This window comes from Meles meles, chromosome 21 (assembly GCF_922984935.1).
Source record: "Meles meles chromosome 21, mMelMel3.1 paternal haplotype, whole genome shotgun sequence".
NCBI lineage: Eukaryota > Metazoa > Chordata > Mammalia > Carnivora > Mustelidae > Meles > Meles meles.
Window position 1 is genome coordinate 43,677,760 of NC_060086.1, and position 27,389 is coordinate 43,705,148.

A 27,389-nucleotide genomic window follows, 5' to 3' on the forward strand; every position below is an offset into this window, starting at 1 on the left:
CTGCCTTCTGAGAGGGGCTCTCCTCTGGTCCTCCTGGTCCTCCGGGGAAGCATGCAGCTGGGACGTGGGAGGGCAGAGGCTGGCGGGGGGATGGGCAGGGCCACTTGGCTCATGCATAATCCACAGAGAGGCCCTGATGTTCCTGCTTGTACCTTTGCTCAGGCCACGTCCTGCTGGGGAACCACCATTGCCCAGATGCTGAGTCACAGCAGACAGCCTCTGGCGTCTACAGAGAGGGCACAGCCAACCACAACACACGACGTTACAGAGACAGCCGTCGGGCAGGGTCCTGTTGGGAGGCAGGGGCCAAACCCCCAGAGTGGCCAGGGACTGACACCGACAGGCTGCCCGCCCCTGCACCTCAACCTGTTAGGTCAGGGAGGGCCCGTGGGGTGATGGGGCTGGACCTCTCCCGCGGAGATCACTGTGAGGTAATTTCCTTCTTGGCTCCTGAGGCTGCCTGCAGGGAGTGACGGGGGAGAAGTTTTCATCCCCCTTCCAGAGAACTTAAACGAGACACGTCCTCTTCACTCCTCTCAGGGCTTCCCCTGAAGGGACTCCACCGGCCTTGGGCCCGGCGGCCTGCCCTCCCATCATCCAGGACAAAGAGAGGACTTGGGCTCAGCACACGTTTTCTGACTGAACCTTTCCCAGCACAGCCCGTGAAGCGGGTGCAGCCAGCCCTGTGCTGGGGTGTGATCCCGGGGACAGGCGTGGGCGCACTCTCCTCAGGGGCTTCTGGTCCTCTGCGGGTCCCTGCACCTCTCCCCTCCCCGCTCAGACCAGAGAAGCACCGCAGAAACCCACAGGGTCTGGGGCTGCGGGGCCCAGTCCGTGGGATGGGGGATGGCCCGAGGGGTGCCCCTCCCTGGGCTCCAGGAGGCCTTGTGGGCAGAGGAGATGGCCTCCCACATTGCTGCGTGCACTTCTGCAGAGCCATTCCGGGACCCAGTAAGTGCCCGACCCGGCCCTGGGGACTGAGGAAGGGACAGGACAGCCGCCCCGCCTCTGAGGGACCGCAGGCCAGCAATGAAGCAGCGCAGAGCAGCCCTCTGCCGGCAAGTCCTGGGTCAGCCCTGCCGAGGTACCCCGTAGCAGGTCAAGGATAATTCTGGGTGCCCCTGCCCAGGAGACCAAGAGAATCCGCCACACTGTTGGCTCTGGGGAAGGATGGGAGCTAGGCCTGCAGACCCGGCTCCTGTCCAGGCAGGCAGCGGGGAACAAAGGAAGTGGTCTGAAGTGGTCTCTGCCCTCCCCCCCAGGATAGTCACTGCCCTCTACGCTGGACCCCAAGCCCTGCTCTGCACGAAGGGTCCACGCTTTACCCCTTGGGGCAAACAGAACTTGGCCCCAAAAGCTCTGTGCCCAAGCTCAAGACAGGTGCCAGGGGAAGGCCGGGTCCCGTCAACCACGGGCGGAGGGAGCCAGAAACCTGTGTGCGCCCGGCAAGGGCGGGTGGTAGGTGCCGCAGCCCGTGCACAGAGGGCGGGCGCGGGCAGACAGGCACGTGGTCCCGGATGCCGCTGTATAAGTTACTCCTGAAAGCGTTAGTGGCCGGGGCGCCTGGTGGCTCAGTGGGTTAAGGGTCTGCCTTTGGCTCGGATCATGGTTCCGGGGTCCTGGGATTGAGCCCCACATCTCTGCTTGGTGGGGCGCCTGCTCCCCCCTGCTCTCTCTGCCTGCCTCTCAGCCTACTTGTGATCTCTGTCTGTCAAATACACAAACAAATAAAATCTTAAAAAAATAATAAAATAAAGGGGAGAACCTGGTGATCAGGTGCACGTCACCAGGATGGACAACGGGACACCTCAAGCCTCTCAGGGTGACGCCCTCGGAAGGACACTGCGGCACTGACGTGCTCTTTGTGGCAAGAGCTGAACCTCCCGGTGAGAGTCCTCAGATGAGCCCCGCAGAGGCACAGCCTACCGAGTGACTGGCTGTGTCTTCCACGTCCACGTTGTGCGAGGCAGGCAGGCCGGGACGCTGGCACCAGGCTGTGGCCAGGACGGGCCACCTGGCGAGAGGCTCTGTGGAGGTCACTGGGGCACAGCAAGGGGCCCCATGCAGCTAACCCAATTCCCTGCACCGTGCGTGGCTGCTCTGTCCGTCCTTCGGCCTCGCGGGATGCAGCGGGCATGTGAGGGGTAGAATTCGGGGTAACTGATGATCAAACGGTTTAGAAGAAAACAGCAGAAATATAAAAAAGCAAATGTGGCAAAATGAGAACAAAGCGGAATGCGGGTCAGGGCCGTGCACGGCTTCCCTGCGTCTGAAACGCGTCAGAGCAGAAACCTTTCAAACACAGGGGCGGGGCGGATGGCGGGGAGTGTGTGGTGGGCTCAGACCTGCCTGCTGTGTGGCCCTCGACTCGTCCCCATCCCTCTCTGAGCTCGTCTCCTGGGACGTTCGTGAGGCTGCTCTCTTCCAGCAGCCGTGAGAACCTGAGTGGGAAGTGACGGCCCCAACTGCAAAGGAAACAATGTCCACTTCTTGGGGCGACCTGAGGTCCAGCCTCAGGGCCCTGCCCAGGCCAGCATAGCAGAGGCAGTCAGAGACCTGGGCTGGGGACAGGAGGGCCCACCGAGGAAGGTTTTTCCTGGAAGCTGAGAGTGGCCTGGGAGGTGCCGAGAATGTCTCTTGCGGCAGGAGGCTGGAGTGACTGGTGTTGCCCTCAGGAGACCGAACGGCAGAGCAGCACAGAGAGGGACAGCTGCCACACGAGGCCTGGGACGTGGCCACTACTGCCCCGTGGGCTGGGCAGAGCCCCAAGCGGAGGGGTGACACTGGCCGGGGAAGGCAGCCCCAGAAAGACAGGCAGTGGAGGCCACTCTCAGCAGGCTCTAGGGGCTGGGGGCAGGCCTGGGCACATTCTCCTCGGGGACTTCTGTCCCCTGCAGGTGTCCCTGCATTGCTCGAATGCCCTCTGGCCTCTCCCCTCCCTGCCTCACACAAGGAAGCCACAGGGACCCTACCTGGCTCCCCATCCGGCCGCTGCCGGCCCTTTAGTCGAGGCTGACCTCTCTGGACCCCAGCCCTTCCCTACAAAGCCGGGACGCCAGGCACTCGGGTGGCCACCCGAGGGTCCCTGGAGCTGCACGAGGGGGAAGTCAGGCAGGCAGTGCCTCTGCCCTGCGTGGAGCCCACAGGTTTCAGGGGACAGAGTCACCAGAGCCCGGGCAGCTGGAGTAGGGGAACCTACGCCCCCGCCCTCGGCCCTGTCCCCAACCAGGGCAAGGCCAAAACCAGACAGCAAGCGGCCCTGGCTCTATCCACGCATGCCAGGACACAGTCAAGGGGTCAGACTTGCAGGGAGGCCTGCTCCAGGGGACGGGGTGTCCAGTGCCCGCCAACTCGGCATCAAGCAAGAAACAGGCATCGCGGACGCCTCTAGACGAGCAGTGGGGGCCAGCTGTCCCATGACCCCAGGAAAAGGAGAGCCTCGACACACCCCCACCAAGGTTAGGGCAGAGGTGTGGGGCCTCCTCAGACCCACCGCCCATGCAGCAGCGGGAAGGCAGAGGGCGCACTGCAAACAGCTGGGGGGTTTTATTGTCACCGCAGAAAAAGGCCGACTAGGACCTGGCCCACGAGACGAGACGCCGGGCAGGGGGGACCGCGTCCGTGGGCTCCCGCCGCGGCCCGCAGTCGGAGTCCCGCTCCAAGAGGACTCAACCCGTATGATGCCATCTGGTCACGCAGGCCTCCCCCCCGGGCATGCTGGGGCTCACGCCCACAGCTGGATTCATGTCGGCCAGCGGGCAGCCGCAGCCTGAACACTAGGACGCGCCCTCTGCACACGGGAGGCCACAGACATGTCTGCCCGGGAGCTGCCTGCTTCTGAGGGAAGCCGGTGAGGGAGACGGAAGATCTGGGGCCTCTTCCTGCACGGGCGCGGGGCAGCAAGGTGAACGGGAAGATGGGCGGGTGCTCGGGCTTCAGGAGGCAGTTCCGGGCACCCTGCAGGCCCTGGGGGCAGCTTCCGCTGCAAAGCAGTCTCCCCGGGGGGCATCGTGCAAACCCCGCATGCTCCAGGCTGAGCGCTGCTGCCCGGCCAGCTTCCAGAGGGCCCTGGGTCGCTGGGGCTGCTGGCTCTGGCCAGGGACACAGAAGTACAGCCCCAAGCAAGGAGATGTTTGGGGGTCAGCCTCAGGAGCTGCTGAGTGCGTCCGGGGAGGGGTCCTTCCACGCCACGGCAGGGTGGGCTGCTGGGAGCACCAGGGAGACCCGCCAGCTCGCCCCACCGGGAGCGGGTGTGGTGGGCGGAGGCGGAGGCTCCGGGTGTGATCCGGGTGGGGGGGCTGGTGGGCCCGGGCGGCCAGCGCCATCAGGAGAGATCAGGAGGCGGGTCCCGAGGCAGACACGCTAGTGATGGATGACAGGCCAGTTGGCCTGGCCGGCCGCCCCTATCCACCACCTCAGAACCAGGAGGAGGCACAGAGGCCTCCAACGACTGTGGGCAGAGACGGCCAGACCAGGGACATGTGCCGTCCTGACGGTCCGCACCCCCGGTGAGAATGAGGGCGGAGGGAGGCCGCACGGTGGTGCTGGGCAGCTGGCCGCCAGGGCCTCTCAGTCCTGCTTGTCCCCTCTCTGCCTCCAGGGGTAGAGGAGCTCCCCAAAGAACAGCTTGCGGCACAGGGAGCCCCAGGAGTGCGTGGGCTGGCAGCCGCAGCTGGGCAGGCGGTAGGCGTGCACCACGCGACCATAGGGCAGGGGGTTTATCTGGAAGCGCAAGGGCAGCGGTCAGCGGGGCGACGCCCCCGAACCCCTGAGGCTCCAGCTTGCCGGTCCCAGTGCTCCCTCACGGGGGTCGCTGGGCTGTCGGCTATGGGTCCCCAGGGGCAGGCTAAGCAGCGGGAGAGGCAGCGCTGGGGCCAAGCTCGGGAGTGCTCTCCTCCCGCGGGCTGCGGGCAGGCGAGGCTGCAGGATGAGCCACGCAGGGGTCACGTGGCAGAGCCCGAGAGCCCGAGAGCGCGCCGGACCCCTGAGGAAACCACGCGGGGCCCCAGCTGCCTCGGCACCTCCTCTCTCCCCGAGACGTGGCCCCGGCCAGCCCCAGCAGCCCCCAGCGAGTCACCCAGGGACCCGCCCGCACATTCCCACAGCTCGGAAGGACTTTCTCGGAGCAGGAGTGTGTCCTGAGGCCTTGGCCAAGCCTGTGCTCTTCCTCCTGGAACGAGAGCCTGTGGGGCTCAGGGCAAGAGCCGGGCTGGCTAAAGGCTCCGGACACGGCACAGGGGGTCCCGGCCGGAGGAGTCACGGTGCCCAGAGGTCTTGGGGGTGAGGAGGGAGCCTCCCCTTGGGGCGCCACCCGTCAGCTCTACTGCGCCCGCTTGGCCCTCCCCCAGGGCAGCACGGAGGGGCCGGGAGAGGGTCTGTCCGTGGGCACCGCTATGAGAGGCGCGCAGGGGCCTCACCTGCATCAGGAGGCGGAGGGGCCCGCCGGCCTTGTGCTCCAGGACTCGGAACTTCACACCCGCTGCGGGGATGGCAAGGTGCCCGTGAGGCACACGGGGCCCTCGGCAGACAGCCTCCCGGGCCTCCTGCCCCGTGTGCCTGCAGGGGAAGGGCTGGGCACCGGGGCTGTGGTGGCAGAGACCAGGTGTCCCAGCGGTGCTCAGGAGGCCACAGCCGGGCTCGTCTCCCCCCACGCCGCCCCCACGATCCCGGCTGCCGCTCTGAGCTGTCCGCCCAGCAGCACCAAAGCCTCCGCACGCTTCACGGAGACAGAAGCTGCGTGTCTGGGAGGTGGGGAAGAGTCGGTAGGGCCTCGGGGACGCAGGTGGCGCTGTTCTGCAAGGGGGGGACGGGGCTCTTCCCCCAGAACGGACGGGGTATGCGGCGGGGCGCGGCTGCCCTGCTGGCATCCCAATGCCAAGCTCCGGGTCAGCGGCCGGCTTGGGAACCCACTGTGCCCTTGGCCTGCAGTTGGGGCTCCCAAGCCTGGGAATTTCCGAGGCAGAAAGTTCTTGAAGAGAGAAGCAGGAGCTAATTATCAATTCATGAAGAGCCCCCAAGGCAAAGTCGGGAAAGAGAGGCGGCGGGCACGTCTGTGGACTCGGCCATGAGGCTGAAACGACTCTGCTCTGACCGTGGGCTTCGGGCTGGGTGGGGGCGGTGCTGGGTCTCGGGCTCTTTGCCTGCCCGCTCCTGGGGCTCATTCCCTAGTGAGGACAGAGGCTGGGGTCCCTGGCATGGGCCACCTGGGGGTCTGCAGGGGAGGTGGCCTGCAAAGAGAATTTAAGGGCACCGGCAGGCAGACTTGGTCCAAAGCACACAGAGCAGGCAGGTTCAAGTCCCCTGGCTCTCCTCGGGCTGGAAGCAGCTGCCCGGAGCTCTGGCGAGGGGCTGGGCATGCTGCTCAGCACGGGGGCTGCGGAATGGCTGCTGGTGGGGTCCGTACCAAGAACACCCGCGTTCCCTGATGTGTTCAAAACCCCTGAACAGGGATGGGCTGACTCACGATGCTGGGACTCAGCACCCACACCCCCTGCAGTGGGGATGACCTCCCCTCAGGGGCATCTAACCTAGCAGTTGGTGTCAGCATGAAAACCGGGGCAGCCACCTGCAGAGGGGGACGGCCAGGGGCAGTTGGGGGGGTGCTGTCCCCATGCCGTGGTATGTGGGACGGGAGTGGGAAGCTGCTCTCTAGCACCCTCCAGGCTGGCCTGTCCCCTCCAAGGCTGAGGGGCACCAGCCACACACCCAGTCCCACATGAGCTCACAGGGACGCTTCTTGGAGCCACACTTAGGTACCACCTACACCGCAGACGTATAGCAGCGTAAAGGTCCACACGCGTCACAGAAGCAGGTGACGCAGGAAGGGCTGCCTCTGTCTCCTCTGGACCCTCCAGCTCACTGCAGGCGGCCGGCCCAGGGGAACCCAGCCGTCTCTGCCCGCCCCCATGCCCAGTGCCCTGCACACCGCGGCTTCCAGGCAGGGCCTGCGGGGCACCCACACCCACCCCACACGCAGTCCTACCTGCAAGCCTGTAGGGCCGGCAGAGCCGGAGGCCAAGCGAGTAGAGCGGCAGGGAGTTGATGAGGTCCACGAGCAGGTGGATCAGGCCCTGCACGGCCACCACCAGGAGCCGGAGCTGCAGCAACACATGGCACTCAGAGCCACGTGCCCGAGAGCGTGGCAGCCCAGAGGGTGCTGGGCCACAGCAAAGGGGAACAGGGGCTCAAGTCCCCTGGGGAGGGCCCGGAGCTCATCCTGAGGAGGGCACAGCTCCCCCCAACGCTGAGCCCAGCTGTGAGGGGGCAGGGAAGCAGTGGGCAGGGGCAGCTCACCCCCGGGAAACATGCCACTGGCCCCTTGGGTCCTGTCCCCGGTGCACCCAGCTGTGTGTCCCAGAGCGATGGGTGGCACCCCCAGGCTAGGACCCCTGCCTGCTCTTGGGCCCAGCACACAGCGCCCAGAGAGTCTGGAACAGGCGGCCTGTGCCACACAGCCGGCACTCCCAGTGCTGGGGCCGAGGGCCATCGGCCAGATCCGCCAGGGCCACGCGCAACGCCCGCTGCGCCGCGCGCCTCTTGGCTCACCAGGGTGAACACCAGGTAGTACAGGGCTGTGGTGGGCAGGAGGAAGAGCAGGACGGTGAAGAGCAGAGTCCCGACGAACAGCTGCAGGAGAGCCGCACCGTGTCAGCGCCAGGGGAGCGGCATCGCCGTCGGGTCGGCGGGAGCCCACGCCCGGCAGCGAGCGCCACACCTCCGTGGCCGCCCGCACCACACCCCGCGACAACCAGGCAGAAGCGGGCTGTCTGCCAGCAGGACACCTGGGCTTCCCCAGACACTCAGGAACACCCGCTCAGGACAGCTGTCTCCAGCATGGGAGACACTCGGGGACACAAAACCACCAGCAGGGTGTGAGCCTGCGCACCAAAGGGGGGAGGGCTGTGACCTGCCGACAGGAAGGACGTGCATCCCAGCGGCACGTGGGGTCCCCCTGCAGACCAGCTCAGGTCTGCGCACGCTAGGGGAAACGTCAGAGCTGGGTCCTGTGCATAGGTCACACGTAGGTCGACTCCATGGGCCAGGAGCTGCCGGGGGCCCACCTCCCACCTGGGTTGAGGGCCTGCACTATGAGGGCTCCACGCGCCCCTGGCCCCCTGCAGACCACTCCCGCTCCCCAGGCTCAGCCCTCTGGCCGCCGAGCTGCCCCGTCGCAAGCTGAGCAGCCGTCCTGGCCAGGCTCACAGAGGTGGACAGGAGCACGGGCCAGTCACCCGTGGGTCCCGCAGGCTCCCTGGGCTCCGCTGCCATCTCCCCTGCCCTCCGGCTGCGTACCTGGTCAAGGTCATAGGAGCACGAGTCCACGCGCTGGCGCAGAACGTTCCACTTCTTCCCCCGGAAGAGGCGCCAGAGCGAGGACAGGCCGCAGACCTTCAGGCAGTACAGCCTGTGGGCCACGGTCCGCGTCAGGGCTGCGCCTCCCCGGCCCCGCCCGCACCCCCCCCCCCCCCGCCCCCGCACACTCGGGGCTGGGGCCGCCGCAGACCGGCCGCACGGGGGCGCGCTCACCCACCTGGCGCCGTAGACGTAGAAGCAGTAGATGTGGAAGGTGAGCACGGCGATGATGTCGGACAGCGTGGACAGGGCGACCGTCAGCCCCAGGCAGGCCGAGAGGCCCACGTGCCACAGGATGCGCTCGATGAAGGGGGAAAGGAGGTGGATATAGCCTGGAGGGACGGGGTTGGCCCTGAGGGAGCAGCGGGGGGAAATCCGGGCCCCCAGTCCCTCGCTTCCAGAAACGTGAGCAGCCCCGGCAGGGCAAGGACGGCACTGGGCCCGGCGCGGAGGCACTCACTGATCCACAGGTGCAGGTGGTACAGGAAGAAGCGGCCCAGCACCTGGTCCAGCGCCCGGTTCATCTTCAGCCCAGCGGGCGCCCCCATCAGCCACTGCAGCAGGAGCTGGAGCGCCTCGGCCACGCGCTGCGGAGACACCGGAGGGACAGGAAGCCCACGGCCTGGGCCCCCGCACGGCCAGCCCGTCTGCGCAGGGCAAAGGGCGTCTGGGCCCCCCCACCCCAGGTGTCTCCTAATGTGCTGAGCACACAAGGTCTCCTACACTCGTCTGGCCAAGGAACCTCTCTCCGCAGAGGCTCTGGGACCTGGGCCTGAGAGGCAGAGCCCACGAAGCTGAGTCTGCCCCGGTCCTCGGGCCCCAGTGGGCGTCACATTTCCTCCACCTCAATCCTCTCACCGCTGGACCCCCAGGCGTGCTCAGTCCCACGTGCCCGAGGTGGGACAGACCCCCGTCACCATGGATCTCGCAGAGGGAGTTGATGGGTCTAAGCAGCCTGAGGACACACCCCACCACCTGGCATGGCACCACCCAGGGCCTGAGCTGGGTGTGACCCCGGTGACTCTGCGGGTGTCCAGCCCATCAGGGGCCCAGGGAGAAGGGGGAGAGCTGGAGGGCTTCCTAGAGGGAAGCACAGACGGGGTCTGAGTCCGGAGCAGTGTCCAGGGAGGGCCAGAGACGGCACAGGGGCTCTCACGCAAGCAGGGAAGATGAGCAGCATCCTGGCTACCCAGGGACGAAGGCCGGTGGCCGGGAGCTGTGCCAGTCCCAGCGCACAGGCCCCGAGGCCCCGAGGCCTCGTCAGCAATGCTGAGGCGGTGGCCATGCCGGCCCTGCCCCAGAGCCAGACGCCTGCTGTCCCCCACTGCCCACCGTGCGGGCCACGGCAGCGAGGAGAGGAACAGGACATTCTTTATAAATCGAGCTTATCTAATATTTAAAGGATAAGAGCTGAGCAGCAGGAAGAGGCTTTCGTTTTTAAATTAAATATTTATATTCCCGCACAGTTCTGCAAAAGAGAGATCGAAGACAAAGCCGGCCAAAAGGCAGAACGTGGGTTAGCAAAGCACAGCAGCTAAGTCCCTTCCTGGCCTCCAGGCCCTCCCTCCTCTTGGACCAGGTCTCCCCAAGAAGGATGGGGGGCTCTCGGCCTGTGAGGGGTCCTGTCCACGAGCGGGCCCAGGGCACGTCTGCCGCTGGACGCTGACGGCCACGCCAGAGGCAGCGAGCACAGACCACCCCGCCAGGCCTCAGCCCCGCGAGCACTGCGCGGCCAGTACGTCACTGGGGGAGGCCAGAGGGACTTCCCCAAGCGGGAGGACAAGCTCGCAACAGGAGCGACAGGCCCTCCGGCTCTGAGGAAGGGAGGCAGAGAAGCCAAAGGCTTCGCCCAGCAGGGAGAGCAACAGGCTGGAAATCCGGGAAACCGGGGGAGGGTCATGGGGGAGGGAGGGAGCCCCGCGGCGAGCTGTTGGCACTCAGCGTGGGGACTGCAGAGTCAGCAGGGGAAGCAGCCGATCGCACAGACAGCCCTGGACCCCCGGGAGGTTTCTGTGCGGCTTGCTGCGCCGACAGCCAAGCCCGGAGCCAGTGCCCTAGAGAGCCGGAGCCAGGGACACTGGGCCTAATGGAGGTGGGTGGGCTCCTCCGCCAGACATGACCACCTCCGGGAATGGAAGGTAGAGGCCAGGAGCTAAGATGTGACCCAGTGGGGGCAGGTGGGCAGCCGGTAAGCCAAGGCTGTGCAGCCCAAGGACCCGTCTGGAGTCAGGGATGAGGGCTGCTCCTCTGGCCCAACAGCGGGAGAGGGGCATGGGGCTCTGGCCAGCTGAGGGGCTTCTGCCGCCCCAGGAAGGGCCCCACCCCTACCCCCACCCCGGGACACGGGTGCTCCAGTCGGGACCAGACTCCACCCAAACAACTCACATCAGCCACAGGGACGAGGGCCTCCGCCAGCTGCCCGATGCGGTCCTTCCCATGCAGCCAGGACAGCAGCGCAAGGCCGAGGGCCACATCGAGAAGCACAGAGACAAGCACGTTGGCCTTCCTGGAAGGAAGGGCCGATGGGAGTGGGTGGTGAGGGGGCCTGGCCAGAGGGGGCCAGCGTGGGTGAGCACAGCACAGGGAAGTTGGGGGGCGCCACTGGCCGCGATAGAAACAGACAGGCCCTGCACCTCATCAGCTGAGTGGGGTTCTCGGCCTTCTGGGTGCTGAAGACGAGCGTGAGCTGCTCCAGCCGGTGCCCGAGCTGCCCACACACAGACAGCTTGCTCCAGATGAAGGACAGCGGCCACAGCTTGAACACCCTGTGACGGGCCAAGAGAGGCGGCCGTTTGGGCCATGCAGCGTCCCCTGCCTGCAGGAGCAGGGGCCCCTCTGCTGGCGCCAACACCCCTCCCCAGGCCCAGCTCAAGACCCTGGAGGCCTCGAACACGACGGCCACGCTTCCGAGCTCAGCAGGACAGGGACACCATGGGGGCGGAAGGACACAAGCAGTGACTCGAGGCACCCCCAAAGTCACGAGCTGAGGCCTCGCCCCTGGAGAGGAGAGAACGCACTGTCCCGCCAGCCGGCGCCTTGCCCTGCTGGATCGGCGACCCTCGTCGGGGGTCTGCGGGCCGATCGGACTGCCCCATGGGACTGATGCTTCTGCTCGCAACCCAGCACTGAGAGGAGATGTGCGCAGGCAAAGGTAAAGAAGGCCCTCCTGGCCGCCGGTTCCACGTGTCCGCAGAGCCTTGCTGCCGCAGGAGCCTGCAGGGCCCAAGCCCGGTGCAGAGCCGCCACCCGGCCAGACGCTCAGACGCTCAGGAGGAAGGAGGAAGCCTCCGAGCAGCTCTGAGCCGGCTCCAGGAAAGAGACACGTTCCGCACAGCCGTCCCGAACGCCAATCAAGTGGAAGGCACCGAGCCCCCAACCCCCGCCAGCACGGCGGGGTCCCTGAGGCTCAGACCAGCCCAGGGCAGCCGGGCCCAATAGCATCACTGGGGCTGCCCTAGAGGGCCGGGGGGCTTCTATCCTGCACAGTGACGACGAGGCCACACATGACTGCCACTGTGCTCTCCCCACAGCTCGAGCTAATGAGCCGATCAGGGTCGGGGCCACGCCAGCATCACTAACCTTTCTCAAGTCTCTGGAAGATGGTAACAGCTAAGGACCGGCCCCCAAACTGCACCTAGGCTGACACTCACTTTCCTGTAACTCATTCCAGGGGGTTGTGATGATCCCAAACCCACTGTTCACGTCCAGGTCCCCTGAAGCCCTTAACCCAAGGCACCGTCCACACATAGCTGCCCAGGAGCTCTGCCAAGACAGGCCAGAGTGCTCCACAGCCCTGGGTCAGCAGGCGAGGCCAGTCCCCAAACTGGACAGCCGGAACCCCAGGACCTAAGTAGGGGCACCACCGGGGAGCCAGCTTCTCACAGAGGGAGGGGCCCTGCGGCCGGAATAGCCGGTGCCGCTTCAGCGTTCCCTGAGCCCTCAAGGGCTACTTCCGGGCTGGGGCCGCAGCCAGGAGTATTCCAGGGGACAGGGGCCCACCAGGGCCCGGGAAGCAGGAGGGACCTGCATGCCTTTCGGAGGACCGCTCCCAGGCACCGGGGCGCGCAGACACCAGCCGTTGGTCGGCAACACCCTGCGTCTGTTCACCGTCTCATTCCCCCTGCAGGGTACTGAGCCGCCTGGAGTCCATGCTGGATGGCTCCCCGGTGGGTCCCATGGAAACGTGGAGGCGGCCAAGGAGTCTGCTGTGCCCGGGGAGCAACCGCCCCCCCACCGATGTCCCCGTGGATATCAGGGGAGGGATCAGGAGATGGAAGCGGGGGACTCGGCAGGGCGCATCTGGGCCTCCGCGGCTCCGCACCCTGAGTGGTGGGCCTGGCGCTCAGCGGCCGGCCCCCTCCCACCCCGGCCCCAGGGGCACGTACCGGCAGGCGCTGGCGGCTGAGATGAGTGACAGCAGGCCGGCCAGCAGCAGGCAGACGGGCCCCGAGGCCCGCTTGGCCAGCTCCGCGAGGATGCTCGCCTCCACGCCCTCCGACTGCCAGTGGCTCAGGCGCACGGGGCCCTCGTCGAAGCGGTCGCTCCGGAAGAGCGCCTCACTGCGCGCCACCGTGTCGAAGACGGCAGCCAAGCCCTCGGCGCTGGCCTCGGCGTCCCCCGCCTGGCGGTCAGGCGGCGCTGCGGGCGGGTGCAGCCGGGACAGCAGCACCTGGCGCTGATCGTAGAACACGAGCATGACCTGGTCCTTGACGCCGGGCCGGGCGGGCCCCTGCTGGCAGGTGGCCTTGCAGCTCCAGAGCCCGCTGGCCCGCTCCCGGCACAGCTGCAGCCAGGGCTCGTGGGAGAAGATGGCGCCCAGGCCCTCCAGGAAGGGCCCCAGGCGCTCCTCGGCCTCCTGCCGGCGGTGGCACCAGGTGCCCAGCACAGCCAGCCCCACGCGGCCGGCCCGATGCACCTGGGCCAGCAGCTCCTTGACCTGGATGGGGATGAAGGGAAAGTGCACCACGGCCAGGACCACGGCGCTGCTCTGCTCCGGGACCCAGCGTCCGACCAGCAGGCCGCTGTCGGCCGCGGCGCAGCATGTGGGGAAGAAGGCCTTGAGCACCATGCCGGGCGGCCTGCAAGAGAGGGGAGACGCTCGGTCCAGGGCCGCTGCCACCGCCGACGCCTTACGGCCCAGGGCCACAGGGCCCCCGGGTTGGGCCCTCACGTAGTCTCCAGCCTTGGGTTTGACACAGAGGCTGGTGGGACCCCAGTGGCGCATCTCACGTGGGCGCGGCCCCTACCGCCACCCCAGGCCGGCCTACGCTTCCCCCCAGAACAGGGCGAGGAGACAGGCCTGACCCCCAGGACCACTCACGAGGGGGTGCGGGGCTGAACGTGAGGGCTTTGTTCTTGTTTTCAAGGAAACCGGTGAGAGCTCGTGACGGGTAGCCCGTGGAAACGCACACGGTCTCGTTAGCAATAGAGCAGTGCACGTGGAACGTGAGGAACCTCGATTTCCTCACTAAGCTAGCCAGAGTGAAGATCAAACCGAAGGGGATCGCTGCTGGGCGGAGGGAAGCCAGACGCGGGCACGCTGCTGGTCACCGCGGGCGCTGTGCAGGAGCCCAGCACATACTGGGAGACGTGCCTGCGTCCCACACCCACCCCCATCCGTGAGCCCCGCAGGAGCCTTGGGCCGGGCCCATCCGCCACTTCCGGGCTGGGTCCCGCAGGGCACACTTGAGCTGGGCAGCTGTCTGAACTCAGCCACCCTGGAGGAGGACAAGCTCCCCACTGCCTTCCCTCAGGCTGAGGGCCGTGAACCTTCCTGGCCTCTCACAACTTTCACGTGGCCTCTCGGCAGCAAGACTGGCCCCTGAGTTCTATGGGACCCTGTGCCCCGCCCTGCCTGGAGGTCATTTCACATGCAGGTTCCTCAGCAAGCAGCAAGCCACGCCCCCCCAGATGGTGGGCAGCAAGCCGTCCTTCAGCCGAGGCCTGAGCACGCTCTTTCTCGAACACTGGCTGTCCCCACCTTGTTGGCACAAAGGATCGTGCAGCCACCTGGAGCTAAGACCCACAAGCTGGAGCCCACAGGCCCCGAGGGAGAGACACAAGCCTTGGATGGTACCCAAGACCTCCAGGCCCCACTGCTCCCCAGGCCTGTGGGGACATACATGTTGTGATAGTGGGACATGTCACCAATGTCCTGTCGGCTAGGAGGCTCTGGGAGGGGCCTTACACATACACAAAGGCCCCGGGCTTTAGAGGTCACTGGTCTGGGGTGCCTGGGTGGCTCAGTGGGTTGAGCCTCTGCTTTTGGCTCAGGTCATGATCTCAGGGTCCTGGGATCCGCCCCACATCTCTGCTCAGCGGGGAGCCTGTTTCTCCCTCTCTCTGCCTGCCTCTCTGCCTACTTGTGACCGCTTAAAGAAAATCTTAAAAAAAAAAAAAGGTCACAGGTCCAGCCGCTCTCCCTGCAGGGAGGCCAGGCAGCGGCTGGGAGGTGGAGGCCGCTCACAGCTGGCGGTCCTTCCCCGCCAAGTGACCGGAGAGGGCAAGCCGCAGCAGGTGTCGGCAGCGGAAGGCCGGGAGCCGCACAGCCGCCCCGGCCAAGTTGCTGTGGCCGTCACCGGGTCCCACTTTCCCAACCAACCCTCCCCGCAGGGGCAAGGTGAGCCGGACCGGCCGTTCTGCCTGCGAGGGACCTGGGGCTCCGGGCTGGCAGACCACCGCGGGGGACCGGCCGCACACCGCCCCTTTCGGCGGAGACACAGCAGCTCAGCCCACCTGGGCCCCTTTCCCGGGAGCCAAGGCAGCGGCCCCGCCACCGCGGGAAAGAACGGCCGGAGCGCGAGCAGGCGCGGGGCGGGGGCGCACCTGCCGGAGCGGCGGCCGCGCCTCGCTTTGTGCGCCCCGCGCTTCATCCACAAAGTCCGCCGACGAGGAGCGGCCGCCGCCCTCCCGGGCCTGCAGAGGCGGAGGAGCCCGGGGCGGCCGCTCTCTCGGCGGTGGGGGCCGGCCCGCCTCGCCCCGCCGCAGCCTCGGGAGCGGGATCAGAGACGGCGGCTCCCGCCCGACGCCAAGGAGAGAAGAAAGAGCGCGCGATCGATGGCGGGGGCGGGCGCGGGCGGAGGAGGGGGAGGGGAGGAGCGGGGGGAGGGGGAGGAGAGGAGCGGGGGGAGGGGGAGGGGCGGGCGCGGGCAGGGGAGGGGCGGGGAGGGGAGGAGGGGCGGGGCTCGCTCACCGGCCCCCGCGGAACGCCGCGATGCGACGCCGGGCGCAGGCTGGGCAGGGAGGCCGTGCTCCCCGGACACCGCAGACACCCCCCCGGCCCCCGGGGGCGCGAACTCCCCGCCCCGGCCTCGTGGCCCGCGGACGGCCCTTCCCGGTCCGCCGCGGCCGGCTGCGGTCCGCACCCCGACCCCCGACCCCGGAGCCCGCGCCGCCGCTTCGGAGGAGGAAACGGAGGCTCCGGGGCCGGGGTGGGGGCGGGGGCGGCGCCCCAAGGTCGCCCGCGCGGACGCCGGCCCGCGCCCCGCAGTGCTCACCGGCTGCTCGCCAGGGCCGCGCCCTCGGGCGGCGGGGTCGGGACGGGGTGGCGGACCGCGTCGGGCGGGCCCGGACGGACCGCGGCGCTCGCCGCCCCCAGCCCCGCCGCTGCCGCGCCGCGGGACCCGAGCCCCATTTCCGCCGGCTCCGGGCGCCGCCGCGCGACGGTCCGGCCCCCAAAGGCGCCCGAGCAGCCCGCGGACCCCGCCCGAGCGTTCCGCGCTCGCAACGTTCCAGTCCCGGGCGTCTGCCGGTGTGCGCAGCGTCCTTGTCCCTCCGCCCAGCAGGTCCTTGCCCCTCGGTGTCCCTGTCCCCCCCCACCGTGTCCTTGTGCCCCACCAGCCTCCCTGTCCCCCACTGTCCCCTCCAGCATCCTTGTCCCCCCGTGTCCTTGTCTCCACCAGCGTCCTCGTCCCCCCCACTGTCCTTGTCCCCCCGTCAGTGTCCTTGTCCTCCCCAGCACTCTTGTACCTCCTCCAGCCCCCCTGCAGGGTCCCCAACACTCCCGCCTTCCAGTCCCCCACCTTCTCATAGCCACCAAACCTCCCCCTCCCCCATTTCCTCCCTGAGGGACCTGATGGACCTGGCTTTGAGGGTCCCTGACCTCACCTTGCCACCACCCTCCCAGGCTGAAAGGTCCCCCAAGCCCTGTGTAGGGTTCCAGAGGAGCTGCCTCCCCAGCTCCAGACCAGCCACCTCCAACAACAGTCTCTGCAAAGGGACGCCCCCGGGTCCCCCCAGCGCCCAGTGGGCTAGGAAGACTGGACCCCCGTGGGTCAGCCCAGAGGCCACAGTCATCTGGTCTGGTCGTCAGAGGGGGCCTAGCCCCTCCTGCTCTGGGAAACAGGAGCAAACAGCACTCACTGAGCACGCAGTGTTCAGGACTCCTCACGCTGACCACTGAGACCCCGCCACCCACACGGGCTGGCTCCTATGCAGGGGACCTTGTCAGAGGCCATGTCCGGGTGACAGGCCGGGTCAGGCGTTGTCCCCTCCCGCTGAGACCTCGCTCTGGAGCTAGAATCCCATCTGGGCCCCAAACGCAGGGTCCCACCCTCACATCCCCACCCCTCTGGGGCCTCGTTTGCCTATGGATCGTAAGTAACAGGAGTCTTTCCTCAAAGGGGGGTTCTCCTGGCTTCACCACCACCTGGAACCTTCCCAGCGTGCCCCACCCATGAGCTTGGAGCCCTTTGCTCCTGGTTTGCAGAGGAGAAAATGCAGGTTCAGCCTGAGAGAGGATCTCACCCTGGAGAAGTGGACCAAGGGTGTGGAAGCTCCCAGCCCAGCCATGTGCCACCCCAGGGTGCCTCTGGGGCTGCCCCTCTTCTGTACTGCCTTACCTCAGCTAGGCCCAGAGAAGCTGCAAGAGGCTTGGCACCTGGGGTGCCTCTGAAGATGGGGGGCAGTGAGGGGCCGCTCCCCTGCCCTGCCCTGCCCAGCCCAGCTACCCCCGCCCTGCCTGCTTCTGCCTGATTAGGACGCTGGGACCGGGGCACCTGGCCAGACCGGCTGCCTGGGGGAATGCTGGCAGCCGGCCCGGTGCAAGGTCTGCAGGCGTCAGGGGCTGGGCCCAAAGCTCGGGCCTCCTGGGCCCTGGACTGAGTGGCTATGGGGGCCGTGAGTGCTCGGGCACCCTAACCTGGGGTGTGCAGAGGGCCCGGCTTCGGAGGCTGTGAACTTCGGAGGGGAGGCTGGGAGGCAGCTGGTTGGTGGCTGCCAATGAAGTCTGAACCAACTCCAGGACGAAGGCAGCAGGCAGCTGGCACCCAGGGCAGCAGGAGCTCCAGTTCAGGGAGGGGTGGCCAGCAGTCCTGGAGGCGGGGCCAACCCCCAGCGTCTCTCCCACAGTGGCCCCGGGGCCCGGGGGCTGCACCGGGCTCAGATGGGCGCCCACGGGTCAGGCCGGCCTCGAGCAGTACTGGTACACCTTGATGGCGCCGTCCGCCGCACCTGCCACCACAAGCTGGCCCCGGGGCGCACAAGCCACAGCGCCCCAGTCCCTCGGACGCCAGGCAGACGGGCCCGGACCTCAGGGAACAGGGTCACGCAGCCGTCCACATCAGTGCACACGCCTCCCGGGTTGCCAAAGCCGTGCTCTGTCGGAGCCCCAGCGAGCCCCGGGGCTAGCGGGCACTGCCCAGCAGCCGCACATCCTGAACTCCTTGCTCACAGCGCGGCCCCTGTCGGGCCCCCGGCCCACCCAGTGGGGACCCTCCAGCCCCAACGTGGAGACTGGGGCCCGTGGTTGTAAAGCAGGGCTCAGCGGGACACAGTGCACAGCCCCAGGCATGGAGTCTTTGACCAGAAGGTGGCCGGCAGCCTCCGCAGCCAGGCCCCGGGGGGCTGGGAAGGCACCCACCATGACCCAGTGGCCCTGGGGGGGCTTGGGCAGTGTGCTGAAGTGCGTGGACAGCCCCACGGACGAGGTCGCTGACCACCTTGAGCCCAGGGCTATCATAGCCACATCCTCCAGGACGAAGGCTCTGGCCTCTGGCAGGTGGCAGATGGACTGTCCTTTGAGGCCCATCACGTGGACGCAGGGCACAGGCGCACCCCTAGCCGTCATGAAAAGCAGGCCGTGGGGCGCCTGGGTGGCTCAGTGGGTTAAAGCCTCTGCCTTCGGTTCAGGTCATGATCTCAGGGTCCTGGGATCGAGCCCCGCATCGGGCTCTCTGCTCAGCGGGGAGCCTGCTTCCCTCTCTCTCTACCTGCCTCTCTGCCTACTTGTGATCTCTGTTTCTGTCCAGGGAGCAAAGCAGATCCTGGGGTCCTCCTGCGGCCCCTGAAGGCACCAGGATCTGCCCAAGCAGTGAGGTCCGGCAGGAGCGAGCAGGCTTTCTGGGTGGGTCCATCCCACAGAGCAGGCCGTGAGGGGCCACCTGCCAGCGGGTTGGGGAGGCTCAGGAGACAGAAGACAGACAGGGTGCGGCTAGGGATCACAGTCTCAGCTGCTCTGAGCCGAGGTCGTGAGGCCGGGCCCAGTGCAGGGCTGCAAGAGAAATGGTGCCGCTGTGGGCCAAGCAGAGGCGACCCCTGTCCCCCTGTTCCCTTCTGGGAGTGCGGGTGTGCTCCCGTTTCACACTTGAGGAAACTGAGGCACGGGGGTGGGGGCTGGCTTCAAACCTAAGCCCACCAGGTCCTGAGCGCTGGCCCGATCTATAAGCCCAGCAACCAGCCATGCGTCCACGTCTCCTTTTTCCAGATGTGGCCCCTGGAACACAATTCTGGGAGCCATGGGACCTGCGAAGGCTGCTGCAGGTTTTGCTGTGAGGCCTCCCTGAGCCCCCGGGGATTGGGAGGTCTCAGGGTGTGCGTGCGGGATGGGGGACGGTGACAGAGGGCCAGTGTTTCTCAAACTCCTCTGCCCAGGGAACCCTACCTTCCTTTAGGCAAGGAAAGTAACACTTCTCCGGGGGCAGCCCAAGGCTCTGGCCATCGCCCCCACGAAGCCCCCCGAGAATTCCAACCCCTGCAGGGTGAGGCAGCAGGGCTTTCTGAGGCCTCCCTGTGTGCTCCCGCTCAGAGACGGGGCGGGGGGCGGGCTCCTGCTTGGGGCTAGCGTCCCCGGGAGGCCCCGAGCAGGCATGCGTGTGAGGCAGCCTCGCCCACACTCCCCCAGGAGGACTGCGGGGTCAGGCCCTCGGGAAAGCGGGGAAAGGGGCTGTACCCCTTGCACGTGGGCTGGGTCACTCACCAGGCGCTGGGGTGGGGAATCTCCAAGGGGGTCACCCTGGCCCCCCCCAGACTGGCAGGGTTGGGTCCTGCTTCTGCACCTGCGAAACTGGGTTGATGCCCCCAAACTCACACCTGCCTGGCGGGTGATGAGAAATCTGGGAGCAGAGACGCACAGGGTGTCCGTGGAGGACCAGGTCTGCCTTGGCCTCTCTGGGAAGCTCCAGGAAGGGAGGGGGTCAGCCCCCGTCGGTGACCCAGAGCCCTTCCCACCGGGCTGGCCCACACCCCAGCTCTGAACTTGGCCTTTCAATGCCCCATGGTGGGGTGGACGGCCGATGCTATCTGCTGCCCAGCGCAGTTAATGGAGCAGCCTTAGGTCCTGCTCCGACTGGCCCCAGCCCGGCTGGTCCAGCTTGGGGAGCCAGGCACAGGCAGGAACTGCCCTCCCTGGGGCCATTCCCAGGTGGGTACAGGGGTATGGCCAGCTCCCGGGGACAGGAGAGATTAGCTAGGTACAAGGGTCCCCCAGGCTCCCCTCCCTGGCTGCCCCCGCCTGTGGGAAGGGCCCAGTGTGGCCGAGTAGGGAGAGAGGCAGTGAGCTGTGAAGGCCGCCCGATGCCTATCGTGGCTGCAGGGGCTGGCTGGGGCCCAGCGAAGTCCACGCCTGGCAAACAGCCCTGGGCCACAGAATGTGGGGGCACCGCTTAACCACAGAGGGAGCAGCCTCCAGCCAGGCTCTGACATCCGAGCTGCCCTGGCCAGACCCGCGGGCTGGAGGCAGGCCCAGGGGTCCGAGTCCCCCAGCGAGGTGCTCACACACAGGCCGGACCAGCTCCCAGACCAGACACACCTGCCCCCCAACTCTCCTGGCTCAACCCCCTTGAGGGAAGGCCCCCCCATTCTATTCCCCTACCCGGGGGGCCCAGTGGCGGACACCCAGCAGGCTGGGCTGGGATGCTGCCCACTCAGATGCTGAGACCAGGGACATTTCCTTGGCAGGGACCGACCCAGGGCTGATGCCGGAACAGCAGGGGAAGAAAGAGGCCCAGACCGGGTACGCGATGGTTTCTATTCAAACACTCACAACAGCGATCCATAAGGAGCTATGACTCTGCTGTCCTTTGTGGCACCAAAGACAGGCCACGCTGCGGCCCGGAGCTCAGTCCATGGGCATGCTGGACAGGCTCTGGGCCACACCCCTGGGGCTGGGGCAGGTGGGGGGCAGGCGTCGGACACGGGGGGACGGGGCGTGTCTGCTGCAAAAACGGGAAGCAGCAGATTCTGTAGTCACACCTCCGCACCAGGGGGGCTCTGGAGGCTGGGGACAGCCTCAAGGGGCCAGGAGCCCCCAAGGCCGCCACGGGCCCCCCAGCTGCTGCCAGAAATGACAGGGTCCTCTGCGGCCTGCAGGGGCAGGCCCGGGGGTGGGACGCTGGAGTCGGCCTCGCATTTGGTGGTGCGGCTAGAGAAAGGCTCGGCTACTGTGGGGCCCAGCATGCGCGGTGGCTCAGGGGTCCCCCGGGCCAGCGTGGAGCCCAGCTCCAGCTGCGGCCAGGCCCCCACAGGCCCCTTGGGCCCCTTGCTGGGTGCCCGCTTCACAGAGAGGTCGAGGGGGGCGTCTGGGGGCCGCACGGCCCGCTCCAGGGCCTGGTGGATGGTGAGCAGCTCCTGGCGGATCTTGCCCAGCTGCTCCCGCAGAGGCCGCGGGGCCAGGCCCCCCGCAGGCACCAGCTGCCCCAGGCGCTGCTCCACCCTGGCGTAGTCCCCGAGGGCCCGGGTCAGGTCCTCGCCCACGTGCCCGGGGCCGCCTGGCACCAGGCCCAGTGGCTGCTGGTGCAGGGGCGCCGCAGGGCTCGGGGGCTTGGTGTGGCCCGGCTCCTTGTCCTCAGGCCAGAGCGTCATGGAGGGGCCCGTCCGAAGGCTGGGGGGTAGAAGCCAGTCAAGAGGCTGCACCCATGCGCCCCGTCCCTGCCCCCTTCCACCGGGAACCTCTTTGCAGCCTGGCTGAGGGCCTTGGGGTCCCAGAACGGTGGAGTGCGGCTAGAGGGCGGCTGGAGAGCAGCTTCCTGGCCTTGGTTCCCCCCGTGGACTAAAGAATGGCGTCCAGCCACACAGGCCGGCTTGCCTCCCTTCCCTCCCCAACTCCCGTGGCCAGGGCCCAGACACCTACCTGCTCTGGGCGCCGACCTTCACTGTGCCGGAGGGGCCCTTCAAGGGCTCCAACCTGCTTCCCAGGGGCAGCTTCCTCTTGGGGTCACTCGGGGCAGCCTGGTCCAGCTCTGCCTCCTGCCCTGAGTCCCGGGGGGCTCCACGGGGCCAGGGTCTGCCCAGCCCGGGTACTGGGACCTTCAGCAGCCCTGGAGCCAGGGTCCCAGGGGGCCCCTTCGGGCTGGCCAGGGGCTTGGCAGGGGCAGCCTTGCTGGGCAGCCCCAGGGTGTGCTCCAGCAGCAGGGGGTAGTACAGGCGGGGGACCAGGGCAGGGCGCTCAGGGGTCTGTGGGGGGAAAGCAGAGGCGGGGGGCAACAGGGGGCCGGCAGAGGCCAGAAAGGGCATGTGGGCTGCGGCAGCCAGGGAGGGTCCCAGGTAGGAGAAGAGACCGGGGCCCAGAGGACAGTTGACACCCAGCAGGGACAGATGGAGGCTCTGGGCCTCAGGGAACTCGCTGGGTGGGGGCGGGGGGTAGCAGGGGACGCCCCCGCTCTCAGGCCCAGCTGCAGCCGCCTCCGCCGCGGCTATGCCCCTTCGGCCCCCGCCCGGCCCCGGCTTCCACCCCTCGGCCAGAAGCCCCCCAGGGCCCACGTCCTTCTGGGCATCCCGGGCCCCGGGGGAGGGGGTCCCGCGGGCCCCGTCAGCCCCCAGCTTCGGGCCCCCGACGCGGCTTGGCAGGGAGAGGCCCTGGGGGGCCGGGTCGGGCGTGGGGGGCGTGTCCGGGAGCAGGGGTCCCCGGGGCTGGGGCGGGCGGCGGGGCTGTGCGGGGCCCGCGGGGCCGTCGGGGCTGGGCGCGCGGGGCCGGGGCGCGGCGGGGGCGCGGCGGCAGGCCCAGGCCGGGGGGTCGAGCAGCAGCGAGAGGGAGTCCTTGCAGAGGCTGTACTTCATGTGGTTGTACAGGTGCGACTTCTCCAGGCAGGTGAACGGGCACTGGAAACACTTGTAGTTGTAGGGCTTGCCCCACGGCCGCGGGATGTAGTGCGGCTTCTTGGGCTTCCGCGCCCGCGCCCGCGCCCCGGCGCCCCGGCCGCAGGACCCCGCCTCGCGGGACATGGCAGCCGCTAGCGGGCGGGCCCGGGCCCCATGGCCACCTGCGCGCAGGGGGCCTTGGTCAGCGGCCGCCCCGACCGGCCCCGCACCGCCCCCGCGCGCCCCTCCCCCACCTCCTCCGGGAGCCGCGCGCGCTCCGGCGGCCCCGACGGCGGACGAGCGCGGAAGACCCCAGCGCGGCGTGACTCGGGGAACAGCGAGCGCTTCTGCAGGGGCCTGTCGCGGCGCGCGCTGGGAAGGGGGCTGGAGCTGCGGCTTCTCTGAAACCCAGGGCGAGAGGCCCCCTGTGTTCTATGCGCGGACCCCGGCTGGGGCTCACGCCCGCCCCCGCCGCCAGCCCCCAGCAGGCCCCCTTCGGGGCTGAGCCATCTGTGCCAACCGGCCGAGTGACTCCAGGCCAGGCGTGGCAAGGCCGGTTCCTGGGGACAGCAGCCCTTCCCAGGCTTCCTCCCCCCAGAGCCCTCCTCTGTGCCGGGAAGCCAAGACGGACACCGCCCGGGGAGAGACCAGACCAGCTCCAAGCCGCACGAGCACGGTGTGCAAGTGCGTGGGTGTGCGCGCGCGCGCGTCCCTGCTCCGCGGGCTGCTGGGTGGGCACTGGAGGGGTCAGCCTCGTGTGGGGCCGGGCGGGGGGCGGGGACGTCCCGGCGCGGCCCCACGGCACAGGCACCTGCTCAGCCTAGCCATCTGGGTGGCTTCAGGCAGGTCAGCGGCCCAGCCCGCAGCGGCCAGGCTCAGCCAAGACCCTCCTCTCCCCACACCCCACACACTCGCTCGGAAGCCGCGCCACACTCCATCTGGGCCGCCACCTGGGCCATCCACCGCCCCGGTGTGCGCCTGCGTGGGGCACATGGTGAGTGTGCACACCGGCTTCGGGTGTGTGCACACGAACGTTACAAGGCTCCAGATGAACCCACACCCGGCACCTGGAGGGGCAGCCTCTGCATGGCTGGGCCGAGTCGGTAGAGAGTCAGCAGCCAAAACGCACAGGGCCCAGGCACTCGTGCACACACACACACACACACACACACACCCTGCTCCGCGTGGACATGGCGGCAGTGCCCATGAGAGGACTCAGAGCTCAGCCGGGGCGGCGAGTCGGCACCTGGACACATGCATGGGAACAGACACCCCAGGACCCAGGGCTGGCCAGGGGGTCGGGCAGGGCTGGGGTGCAGCGCAGCCATGGGGCACAGGCTGTCCTCCCTGCTGGCCCTCAGGCTCTGCACACAGCAGGCAGTCACGTCTGCTGCCTCACAACACCGGGTGCCCCCCCGAGGGGTGGAGAGAGCTGCCCATTTGAAGGAGCCCTTCAAAGGGGAACCAGCCTGGCAACCACTAGGGCACGGGGGGCGGGTGGAGAAAGCAGACAGACGAGAACTGACTGGTTTGTGGGTGTCCATGTCTTGTAGGGGACGGGGCTTGGAGAAGGGCGTGGGGGTTGGAAGCAGGGGGCTGGGCTCGGGAAAAGGCCTAGGGCTCCCTGAGGGGCAGCAGACCCTCTTGGACTTGGTGGTGGGAGCAGAGGTGGGCCCCATCCCCGTCTCCCGAGCCCTCCCCGAGATACAGATGACAAATGGGCATGTGTGCTTGGGAGACAGAGACGGCTGCACTGGGGCCATCGATCACCCAGCCCTGGGAGCCACACAGCTGTGCCGCCTGGTGCCATCACCCAGCCCGCCTCCCAGTCAGGCCCCTGGACTCAGGAGGTGGCGGGCTCTTCCCGTGCTCCCCTTCCTATCAGTCACCTGGGTGTGCGTCCGTGGGGGGGTCTTGTTCAGGCACCATCTCAGCAGCTGACCCCATGGGGACCCAGAGGACGCCTGGCACCCGCCCAGTATGCTTGCACACAAGCCGAAGACACCCCCAGACACCAGCAAGCACCCCCCCCACAAAAGCACAGTCGTTTGCACACGTGTCCCTACGCGTGACTGGGTGCAGGGTCCTCGGGCAGCCTGCTGGCCCAGACACCTGAGCCCACCAGCCCTTCCCTGCCCAGGAGAGAACTGGTGTCCAGGCAGGAGAAGGAGGCCCTACCCCAGGGAGGAGAGAGGGCGCCCTGTGCCGGCAGCCACCATCGGCCTGCAGGGAGATTGGAGCTCACCCATCCCCCCGGCCCCCCAGAGACTTGGCCAGAGCCCCACAGGGCTTGGTAGAGAGAGGGGGAGGCTCCTCCTTGGCTAAGGTGGAGACCCCAACTCCTTCCCCCTCCCCAACACACCGCATCCCTGGAGGGAGGGTGCCCTCCTACAGGAACAGGGCTGCGCCCAGGGGGTCCCCTGAGCAGAAGTGAGGGGGCATGGGGGTTGGGGCTGCCCCAGCGGTGCGTGGACACTCCGGGAGTCCCGGCGCCCCCACGCCCTTGGAGCCCAGCCGAGCCCGCGCGGCCCCCAAACTTCCCGCCGCCCGTGCCCGCCCTACCTGCGCGCCGGCGGATCGGAGCCGGAGGCGCCCGGCGAAGTCTGCGCGTGTCCCCCAAGACGCGGCGGGAAGTTCCCGCCCCAGCCCCGCCGGGTGCCAGCCGTGAGCCTCAGCCCTCGGGGCAGCGACACCGACTCCCGCAGGGAAACTGAGGCCTGATGCTGGGAGCCGCCCCCGCGCGGTCTGCGGTCCCTCACTCGGCAGCGGGTCCCCGAAGCGCCCGCCGCCGACCGCGCGGCCCCCCGACGCCGACTCGCGCCCACCGAAGTTGGTGGCGGGATGTCGCGCGTGCGCCACGGCGCGCGGGGGCTGGGGGCGCTGCGACCTCCGACCCGGGCTCACGGGGGAGGGGACTCGCGAGCGGGGAGCGGTCGCCCAGGTGCCCCCCCCCCACAGCCGCCCCCTCGCCCGCACTCACCTCGCGCGCCAGGACCCGCTCGCTCAGCCCTCTCCGCGGCGCCGGTGAGTCCTGGGTGGAACGGTGGCCGGCGACACCGGGAGCTCTGTGGACGAGCGGGGAGCGGAGGCGCAGGTGTGCGGCCGAATGAGGGGCGCCCGGCACCGTCCCCGCCCCCGTCGCCTGCAGGCTGCTGCGGGGTGCGCGGAGGCAGCCAGGTCTCCCGGGTCCGCAGCAGCGGTGTGACGGGGTGTCAGCGGCCGAGGGCGCAGGGAGAGGCGCCGTCAGCACTCATCCGTCAGGGCAGGGCTCTGGCCCCTGGCAGCTGCCCTCCTGAGCCAAGGCCTGGGGGCTGAGCCCTGGGACAGGGGAGCTGTGGGGCACAAAGCCAGCCTGGGCGGGGGGGACTGCAGCCTGGCCTCGGATGGGGCAGGAGCCCAGCCTGGGCAGGAGACAGAGCCCAGGAGGGCTGGAGGCGCCCGGCAGCAGAGCCCAGGGCACCCACAGGGGAGCCGGTCTCCTTCCCCAACCAGCGCTCCCCAGCCAAGCTCGTCTCCAAACAGAGGGCTGAACGGATCTACACTTCCTAAGCCCCTGCCCTGCCCACTGATGGCTCCAGGCTCAGGAAAGGATGGTCACCATGGACTCACGTTCCCCTTTCTGGAAATGCCATCTCACCGCGCCGACTGGAGTCCACCTCTCTGCCTGCCTGCCGGAGGACCTGTGGTGGAGGAGGGGCAGGAACAGGGGCAGCCTTGGGTATCCAGGACCCCCCACAGAAGCCCCTGCTGCTCCTGTCCTCACCCTCACGGCCAGACCTGTTTCCAGCCCCCTCCCCAAGCACGCCGCTTCCACGCTGCTCCTCAAGCTGCGGAAATCTAATGGTCCCGGGTCCCGCTTCTCAGCTAGATCCTGGTAGAAATTCGTCTGCCCCCCAAGTTCTGTTCCAGACGTGAACACAGACATGCCAGGGGCAGGACCAGACTCGATCTCTCTGGGGGAGTCTTGCCTCTGTTTGGGGGGAAGGTACCTTCACCCAGAGATGGCTAAGGAAGGCCCGTGAGGGTCTCCTTCACCCTCCCCCGGGCCGAGGTTCGGGCTCCAGGGTACTCTCCACTCCGTTTTGGGGGAAGGGAGAAGCATCCTCTAGCGGCTCTGAGTATCACTTCTCAAGTGGGGCGCCCAGAGGAGGGCCCTGGATCCAGAGTCCAACACCCCAGGCCCCGTGAACCCGGCCTCCGTTTCCCCATCTGTGCAGGAGGGTGACTGGCCGTGGCTCAGACGTCGGCACGGGTCCCCCGGGGCTCTGGTCACCTGTGACAGGCATCACGAGCAGGACCCTGCGTTTCTGGGGGTGCCCAGGGCAAAGAGGCTGGTTGGAGGGTGAGCGTCTCCATCCTGGCCCTGGGCCACCTTCCCTGACACCACCTGAGGGGACTCGCTTCTTCTCCTCGTCAAATCCGAGGGGTCAGGCTGGGGGCTGGGTGGCACAGCACGCCAGCCTTCTCCTCTCCGCCCGCCTGGCCTGGCCCAGCTGACCAGCTGACCGTGCAGGCAGCCCTAGGCCGGGAGACAGCTTGAGTGGCCGTCACGCCAGCAGCCCCGTGGAGAGTAGAGGCCAGGAGGCCTGTTCCTCCTGCACATGGGCCCCTGGATGTGCTCAGTCGGGCCCGGGTCCCTCGTCACAGGCCAGGACCAAAGGGGGGGGCAAGGGCACAGGCTGCCCAGAGACGGCGTGGGAGGGGTAGGCTCCCGGGCCTTGGCCGCTGGGCCCCAGGGACACTTC

General features: G+C 68.2%; 3 protein-coding genes across 8 annotated transcripts; all 3 read right to left on the bottom strand.

Moving 5' to 3' along the window:
- Positions 1-3,522: 3,522 nt before the first annotated feature.
- Positions 3,523-17,336, bottom strand: PIGQ (phosphatidylinositol glycan anchor biosynthesis class Q). 6 transcript variants are annotated; one of them, XM_045992976.1, is made up of 12 exons: positions 15,849-16,200; positions 12,738-13,430; positions 10,986-11,117; positions 10,738-10,858; positions 8,813-8,939; positions 8,531-8,684; positions 8,293-8,404; positions 7,546-7,626; positions 6,983-7,097; positions 5,418-5,479; positions 4,567-4,722; positions 3,523-4,393 (listed from the first exon to the last, which is right to left on the bottom strand). In XM_045992976.1, exons 1-11 carry the CDS (start codon positions 15,983-15,985, stop codon positions 4,570-4,572), a joined length of 1,887 nt encoding a protein of 628 aa, XP_045848932.1. In that variant the 5' UTR covers positions 15,986-16,200; the 3' UTR covers positions 3,523-4,393; positions 4,567-4,569. The 6 variants fall into 6 exon arrangements, with proteins under 6 accessions (XP_045848932.1, XP_045848935.1, XP_045848936.1 ...); XM_045992979.1 differs by lacking the exon at positions 15,849-16,200 and adding an exon at positions 17,193-17,336 and having other exon boundaries at positions 3,523-4,722; XM_045992980.1 differs by lacking the exon at positions 15,849-16,200 and adding an exon at positions 17,098-17,116 and having other exon boundaries at positions 3,523-4,722.
- Positions 17,337-17,436: 100 nt separating this feature from the next.
- NHLRC4 (NHL repeat containing 4) lies at positions 17,437-18,379 on the bottom strand. The gene is given in 5 exon segments (XM_045992974.1): positions 17,437-17,840; positions 17,842-17,882; positions 17,884-17,957; positions 17,960-18,007; positions 18,010-18,379. Coding segments are annotated over 5 exon segments (624 nt in total). The 3' UTR covers positions 17,437-17,749.
- A 2,365-nt stretch (positions 18,380-20,744) lies between these two features.
- Positions 20,745-22,820, bottom strand: PRR35 (proline rich 35). Its single transcript, XM_045993895.1, has 2 exons — positions 21,698-22,820; positions 20,745-21,448 (listed from the first exon to the last, which is right to left on the bottom strand). The coding sequence occupies exons 1-2, from the start codon at positions 22,786-22,788 to the stop codon at positions 20,815-20,817; spliced, it is 1,725 nt and encodes a 574-aa protein (XP_045849851.1). The 5' UTR covers positions 22,789-22,820; the 3' UTR covers positions 20,745-20,814.
- Between the last annotated feature and the right edge of the window lie 4,569 nt (positions 22,821-27,389).